This window comes from Argopecten irradians, chromosome 3 (assembly GCF_041381155.1).
Source record: "Argopecten irradians isolate NY chromosome 3, Ai_NY, whole genome shotgun sequence".
NCBI lineage: Eukaryota > Metazoa > Mollusca > Bivalvia > Pectinida > Pectinidae > Argopecten > Argopecten irradians.
This window is the reverse complement of record NC_091136.1, coordinates 6003398-6011858: the sequence shown is the minus strand read 5'-3', so window position 1 is coordinate 6011858 and position 8461 is coordinate 6003398. Positions and strand designations below refer to the sequence as shown.

Sequence of the window (8461 nt, the reverse complement as noted above, 5' to 3'; positions counted from 1 at the left end):
AAACAACAGTATATTTATCTCAAAGTGTCATTTGGTGATACAAAGAAAGATATAAAATGTATCTTTACAATGCTTTTATGTAATTTGAATTCCAGCTATCAGATGATAAATAAATGAAACAATAATAATAATGATTTCGAATGTGCTAATTTACATGAATCATTTTGTGAAATCATAATTTGTTTGCTGGTGTTTTACAGCTATAGTATAAAAACAAGGTACCTTATCATTATCTCCCCTTTTCTTACAAAACTTATAACCACTGTCGACTGCACATATGCCTAGCGCCTTTTATGACCATGATATTTTAATCGGCATTAGACGTGTCTTTGTATGGACTTTGAAATTCACCAAATACATGATAGATTGCTCGTTTTAAATAAACTGCATTTTTCTCCGCTAAAACAGTGCTAATTGTATACTGTTTCAGCGTAAAGGATTAACACTAAGAATAGCGATCCTCAAACTCACTAGACGTGTAGAATTCAACAAATACATTCAACCAATACCGAAGCTGGCGGACGACAGTATGGATTTCATCAACAAAACCTGCTACAGTACAGGATGGGGAGACTTCATCAATAGTAAGTCATAGCTTAAAGACGTGAATGATAGTTTTATTAAAAATACTATTGAAAATTTTATTATGGTGAAATCATAAAAGGTCAATGACAGTCTCATATACCGACACATAATTATATATTTACATTCTGAGTGTTTCGTCACTATATGAATCAACCAACTGACGAAACCAAACATTTGTCTATGAAAACACTATGAATACAACGATTCTCGTGCATCGATCAGCTGATTTCAAACAATACACATGTTTCATTTCAATAAAAAATAGTCCATCGCAATATTTTAATGTATAATCTTTAATGTGTTGTTTCTTGATGTAGAATCAACTTAAGTTTACTGTAATATGTCAATCGAATCTCATTTTTACTACATTTCTTTTTTATCGTTTGTAATTTGCAAAAAAAGGTCGACCGGAAGGCGGAAGCTTGAAAACGCGACGTTGTGGAACGACTTTATCATCCAGCTGTTCCATTAATCTCGTTTCTCGTCGTATATTGGTGTCATAGTTTTAACTATAATATAATAGCCTTCCAATCATTTTTTATTTTCATAAATTATTATAATGTAAATAGATGGATTGAATGCATTTTTCTAATTTTCATAGTGGCTATGAATAGCAGAAGCTATCTACATATCTTCCGAAGAGCGCTAACGCTTCTGCTATTCATAGCCGTTATGAAAATTAAAATTTCATCCAATCCCTATATAATTACATTTACATAATATAATAATAATGGAAAGTATTTTCATTGGATTGCACATTGAGTCAACTACTCACATGTGAGGGAACATATAATATACATTATTTACACAGTATTTATTAGGTTAATCTATTATCAATAGAACATTTTAAATACATTATCCAGAGTGTTTATTAGGATAATCTATTATTAATATTACATTTTATATACATTATTTATTCGGTTAATCTATATTACATTTTGGTAAAACGGCAGCTATAATCATCCACGTCACTAATAATTGTGGAACGTTTTACAAACATCAGTATTCAAAAGACTGCATTCATCGAAATAAGGATGTGTATTTTAATCAGATCGAATAAATTGAACCTATTTGTCACCTATTATGTTCTGTATGACTCCATAGATTAATTATATAACAAATTCGTGATTATATATTACTACTAAAGTAAGCAATTAATTTGTATTTCTATTCTATAGTAAGAATTGTCCAGTCATTTAGGATGTTTGAGCGCTAAGCAGGAGTGGAAACTACCACTTTTATAGACTTTGATGTGTCTCGGCCAGGGGACAGAACCCAGAATCTATCTCACAGGGAAGCGCTCAACAGAAGGCCAAAACACACACCTCCCACAACATACTTGCAACACACCGCATACGTGGGAGGTCGTCCTTATATGACCATAGATGTTAATAGGACGTTAATTAATCAAACAAATAATTCTAACGTCTCCTTTCTCACTGAAGCATGCCGCCGAAAACACCAAGCAAAATACCCAACCCGGTAACATTATACTGACAACGGGAAAAACCAGTCGTCCCACTCCCTGTTTGCTGAGCGCTAAGCAGGAGCAGAAACTACCCCTTTTTATTGACTTTGGTGTGTTTCGGCCAGGGGACAGAACCCAGAGCCCTCCTCACAGAGGCGAACGTTCAAATCAAGGCCAAAAGTGAGGCGGGGCCAAGGGAGGCATTAGGAAAGATAAAGTCAGTTAGGAAGAAGAGAAAAGATAAGATCCTAAATTTAGTCGCCTTTTACGATCATGCAATAGGAGCAGCAGGTACAATTCTAACACCCTACCTACAGGGCAATACCCAATTTTGAATTATCGTCTCGATAATTAAACTGCTGAGTCTATAAAAGTGGTAGTTTCTGCTCCAGCATAGCGTTCAGCATACCGGGAGTGGGACGACTGGTTCGCCCGTTGTAAGTATAATGTGACCGGGTGGGGTGTGTTGCTTGGTGTCTACGGCGACATAATTCGGTGATATAGTACTATAAAAGGGGCAACAGTTCCACTATACAAGAAGAAACAACATGAATATACCACAGTCTCCAAAAACACGCACTTCGCACAACATACACGCAACACATCGCATACATGGGAGGCCGTCCTTACATGACCCTAGCTTTTGATAGGACTTTAATTGAATCAAACAAACAAAAAATTGGGAAAGTTGACATTCTATAGGTTTTCTATACATTGACAAGCCTTTTCTATTTTCCAGATGCGGGAAAGCTCAAAAGACCAAATGTTCTACAAGAACTGAAGACACCTGTAATTACGAATGCTGTGTGCCAACAATCGTTTGATCCTTTCAACCTCTCATTAGCTGATGATCAAATGTGTACTGATGCATCTCCCAGCGGCGCATGTTTTGTAAGTACAGTAAAACTTTCTTAAGGCGAATCTGATTACTACGAATTTCTGCTTCTTACGAAGTAAATTCGAATCCTCGGTTTTTTGGTTTGATTTTGTTTAAGTCCTATTAACAGCCAGGGTCATGATAGCAGTGGGTAGCGTGTGGATGAAGTGCCGGTGCGTGTTTAGGGAGACTGCAGTATGTTCGTGATGTGTCTTCTTGTATAGTGGAACTGTCGCCCTTTTTATAATGCTATATCACTGGAGCATGCCGCCGAAGACACCCAAGCAACACACCCCAACCGGTCACATTATACTGATAACGGGCGAACCAGTCGTCCCACTCCCTGTATGCTGAGCGTCAAGCAGGAGCAGAAACTACCACTTGTTTGTTTGTTTGTTTGATTAATTAACGTCCTATTAACAGCTATGGAAACTACCACTTTTATAGACTTTTTGTGTGTCTCGGCCAGGGGACAGAACCCAGAGTCTTCCTCACAGGGGCGAACGTTCAACTCCAGGCCAAATGTGAGGCGGTGCCAAGGGAGGCATTAGGAAAGATAAAGTCAATTAGAAAGAAGAGAAAAGATAAGATTCTAAATTTAGTCGCCTTTTACGATCATGCAATAGGGGCAGCAGGTACAATCATAATGCTCTACCTGCAAATCCTCGGTTTTGGCCCCTTTTATTTCCTTTTTCGAGAAACGTATAACGAAATACGAAGTGATTTCGTGGTCCCTTCAGACAGACACACCGTATTTGCTCTATAACTTTTTTCCAGAATTTTGTTCTGAAAGTGCTGGCTGTTTTAAAGTGAAACTATCAAACAAGTATACAAATTAATTGTCGATAATGGAAAATCAGTCAAAGAATACGTTCTTGCCGACTTGGGAATTTATGAGTTGCTTAGAAACAACTTTGATTATAGGTACAATAAGCCTTTGGCTTTAATTAACTTTTAGTTTCAGAAACTATAGCTAAACTCTTGTCTTAACGAATTATTTCTTCTGGTCCCATGGGATTCGTTATAGCAAGGCTTTACTGTAGTAAAATTTATATCATGATCCACATGAGCTACTTGGTGAATCAATTATCATAACAATGAAACAGTGATTTCAACCTCAATGATACGATTTGCTCATTTCGGGAATCAGATTCAGTTCATAGTATATTTTTTTGACATGTCATTTGATGAACCTGGTTAAAAATTTCAACCCGCTACTGCCTCGAAATAAGAACAAGAAGTACATTTATCCTATTATCAAGAATTAATTTGATATCTGGTAGATGTACCGACGTATTACCACATGCCCTCCACCTCTGGGTCGCGAGTTCGAATCCCATGTGGGGCAGTCGCCAGGTACTGACCGCTGGTAGGTGGTTTTTCTCCGGGTTCTCCGGCTTTCCTCCACCAACAAACCGGGCACGTCCTTAAATGACCCTGGCTGTTAATAGGACGTTAAACTAATTAAACCAAAACAATACTCATTCACAAATACATACGCATTTAAGACAGGAAATTTATAACAAAGATGTCATGAAACAAGAGAAATGCCCCGGATCTTATTCATTGCACACATATTACTATGATCATGTTTTTATTACATGTACATTGGCCCTGCAGGAAGGGCGTTAGAATTGTACCTGCTGCCCCTAGTGCATGGTCGTAAAAGGCAACTAAATTTAGCCTAAGATATTGTCTTTTCTCTCTTCCTACCTTACTTTCTTATTCCTAACGTTTCCCTTAACCCCACCTCACTTTTGGCATGTGCTTGAACGCTCGTCTCTGTGAGGAAGGCTCTGGGGTCTGTCCCCTGACCGAGACACACCATAATTCTTAATGATTGTTTATATTCATGCTTAACATTCGGTGAGGGGACGACTGGTTCGCCAGTTGTCAGTATAATGTGATCGGGTGTAGCGTGATGCGTGCTGTCTTCGACAGCATGTTGTGATATAGCACTATAAAAAGGGCAACAGTTCCACTATAAATCCCCCATTCATGGCCTATCAGGATTATTACATGACCATGAAAGGGGCTGAACATGTGTGCAGTCAAATATGGTAACAAATGCTGGAAGAGAGGGGGAGATAATCATATCTCACCTCACATACTAACCAATGGTGACAATGCAATAAGAAAATCACATTAAATGCACATCAAAAAGCTTCATTAATTATTATTCCAATTAATTATTATATGATAGCAACTTCGTATTTTAAGGAAAAGTTCTCATTCCTCATGAACCTTTTTATCAACAAATGATGCCTTAGTATTAATGTATAAGCGTTTTATCGATTGAAAGCACAGATATGGAATTAATTTCAAATGAAATTTACTTACATTTAAAGTTTCCGACAATTTCTTTTTTTCATTTACTGATTTTTCTTGCAATCGCTGAACAGAGCTTGATAGTAATCCAATTGTTTCATACTGTACATATCTCCTAAGAACCTCTTATACTGAAAATTGCTCACAAGCATAACAGGTACAGGTAAATCAAAACAGAGAACAATCAGCTGACAATGGGAGAGTGGGGGTATAGGGATTTCAAAGTAAATTATCATGTCCAAGCCTTACAAATAACAGTTTTTGTCACCAGTAGTCAAATTTCAAAGTAAATTATCATTCTAAAGTAAAATTTCTGAGTGGATTTGCCTAATATAACCATTGACTTATCACTTATCAATCTTTAACACTCGAATCATCTCATATCATCGAGAGGTTTTACCGCTGCAGTACTTTCAGTACTTTGATTTTATAAATGACCCTGATTCTACCCCAAGGGACAGAGGGGCGGGCCCAAAATAGTGAACAGAACATTCTTAACATTTTCATAAAAATGAACTCTTATTTAAAGTGAAACATCGGTAGGAGGAGGGCAATCATACCCAAGGGAAGATGGACGGGGCCTCAAATAGGGAACATTTGAGGAGTAGTCATATTTTATAGAAATGAGCCTAGTCCGACTCCGAGGAGCAGAGGGGCGCGCGCGGTGAAATAGGGAACATTGCTACAATTTTGCTTAAAATGGTCTTCTTTCTTTACCAATGAGTGGATTATACCGGGATTCGGTGTGAGGCATTATTTGAGGAGTACAATCATAATTTACAGAAATGAGCCTGGTCCGACTCCAAGGAGCAGAGTGGCGGGGCCTCAAATAGGATCATTGCTACAATTTTGCTTAAAATTGCCTTCTTTCTTTACCAATGAGAGGATTATACCGGGATTTGGTGTGAGACATTATGTAAGGTACAATCATAATTTACAGAAATGAGCCTGGTTCGACTCCCACAAGCATAGGGGCGGGGCCTCAAATAGGGAACATTGCTACAATTTTGCTTAAAATGGCCTTCTTTCTTTACTAATCTGTGGATTATACCGGGATTTGGTGTGAGGCATTATTTGAGGAGTACAGAAATCAGCCTGGTCCGACTCCCAGGAGCAGAGGGGCGGGGCCTTAACTAGTGAAAGTTGCTTAAATTTTGTTTAAACGTCCAACTCCTTTTTAACTTTAGAGTGGATTACAATCAGATTTGGTGTAAAATATAATTGGGAAAGCAAAATCAAATTTCAGATAATAATCAAGAAAGATGGTACCTAATGGTGAGGAGAGGGAGAGGCGGGATCATTTACTATGAAATCATGTAACCTCTCTTTTCGTCTTTAGTAAAATAATTTTTGTCAGATGACCGTTAAGGCCCCTTGGCCTCTTGTAAACAATTACTATGTTTTAATTTCCAGGGTGACGGCGGCGGTCCTCTCCAGTGCCTTGTGAACAAGAAGTGGGTACACGCAGGAATTACGGCATTTGGTACAGGCAAATGTGGCAACGTTAACGGTTATATCAGGACCTCCTTCCACAGGCAATGGATCTTGGAAAATATGAAGTAACATCATCCGTTGTTACGTTACCATTCAAGTTAAAAGCGTGACTTTGTTCAAACTATCTATTGCGGTGATCCTGGGATCATCAAACTATCTATTGCGGTGATCCTAGGATCATCAAACTATCTATTGCGGTGATCCTAGGATCATCAAACTATCTATTGCGGTGATCCTAGGATTATCAAACTATCTATTGCAGTGATACTAGGATCATACAACTATCTATTGCGGTGATCCTAGGATCATCAAAATATATATTGCTGTGATCCTAGGATCATTGTGTGAAATTTCAAATCTAATATTAATACAATCTGGTCATATAATGTGTGTTAATACGAGAATGATGAATTTAGAAAGGTAATATTGTTCCTCCTGACTTGGATAATAAGAATTTTGCAAATTTTGATAATACGAAAGATCGTTATATTACTTTACACGAGAATTATATATAAATGCATCTATAAGCATGGCACAGTTGGAAAACTTTCAAAAGCATAGAATTGTTTGCCCCAGTGCTCCACTAGCACACATAGCGGACCGGGTACGTACATAGTATATTCGTTCTAAATGGTGTTGTATTTCCCTTTCTAAATACATGATCCTTTCTCAAAAACAACTTTCTCTAATAGTTTCAGTAATATCAAATAAAATAAAGACTAACACTATGAAATCATTCCGTACTTTTTGTTTATTTTTAAGTTGCATGGTCCATCAACTATTCACATAAATGATTTCATGACAACCACTTCTCGGAATTTCACCAATTGTTGCTGGTACACTGGCCCTGCAGGTAGGGCGTAAGAATTGTACCTGCTGCCCCTATTGCATGATCGTAAAAGGCGACTAAATTTAGGATCTTATCTTTTCTCTTCTTCCTAACTGACTTTGTTTCCTAATGCCTCCCTTGGCACCGCCTCACTTTTGGCCTTGAGTTGAGCGTTCGCGCCTGTGAGGAAGGCTCTGGGTTCTGTCCCCTGGCCGAGACACACCAAACACTATAAAAGTGGTAGTTTCTGCTCCTGCTTAGCGCTCAGCATACAGGGAGTGGGACGACTGGTTCGCCCGTTGTCAGTATAATGTGACCGGGTGGGAAGTGTTGCTTTGTGTCTTCGGCGGCATGCTTCAGTGATATAGCACTATAAAAAGGGCAACAGTTCCACTATACAAGAAGATACAACATGGATATACCGCAGTCTCCCAAAATACGCACCTCTCACAACATACACGCAACACACAGCATACATGGGAGGCCGTCCTTACATGACCATAGCTGTTAATAGGACGTTAATTATTCAAACAAACAAACAAATTGCTGATACATCTTGGATGGTTAATTAAATCGGACAATAGTTGGGCTGACCCTCTTTAGGGCCAAACGCGAGGTCAAATTGTTAAAGATGACCGGTACTCTGAAATGTATGAATACATATTGCTCATTAATATGCACCATACATACACAATGGTGATTTCAAATTAGCTATCTTCTGTGAGTCATAGAGGTAGGGATAGGCAATATTGCAACATAAACGACTTTTCTTCCTAAAATCATCAACTCATTTCTCTGCTATGTACTTAAACTTCATTTGCTTTATATATTGCGCACCATCATCGGATGATTAATAAAACTTTGTAAAAACCTTCTAAAG

The 8461-nt window shown here is 38.0% G+C and overlaps 1 protein-coding gene across 1 annotated transcript; it reads left to right on the top strand.

Annotated features, from left to right (window-relative positions):
• The first annotated feature begins 434 nt into the window (after window positions 1-434).
• On the top strand, window positions 435-7488 carry LOC138319881 (testisin-like). The gene is made up of 3 exons (XM_069263003.1): window positions 435-584; window positions 2793-2944; window positions 6672-7488. Exons 1-3 carry the CDS (start codon window positions 530-532, stop codon window positions 6819-6821), a joined length of 357 nt encoding a protein of 118 aa, XP_069119104.1. The 5' UTR covers window positions 435-529; the 3' UTR covers window positions 6822-7488.
• The last annotated feature ends 973 nt before the right edge of the window (window positions 7489-8461 follow it).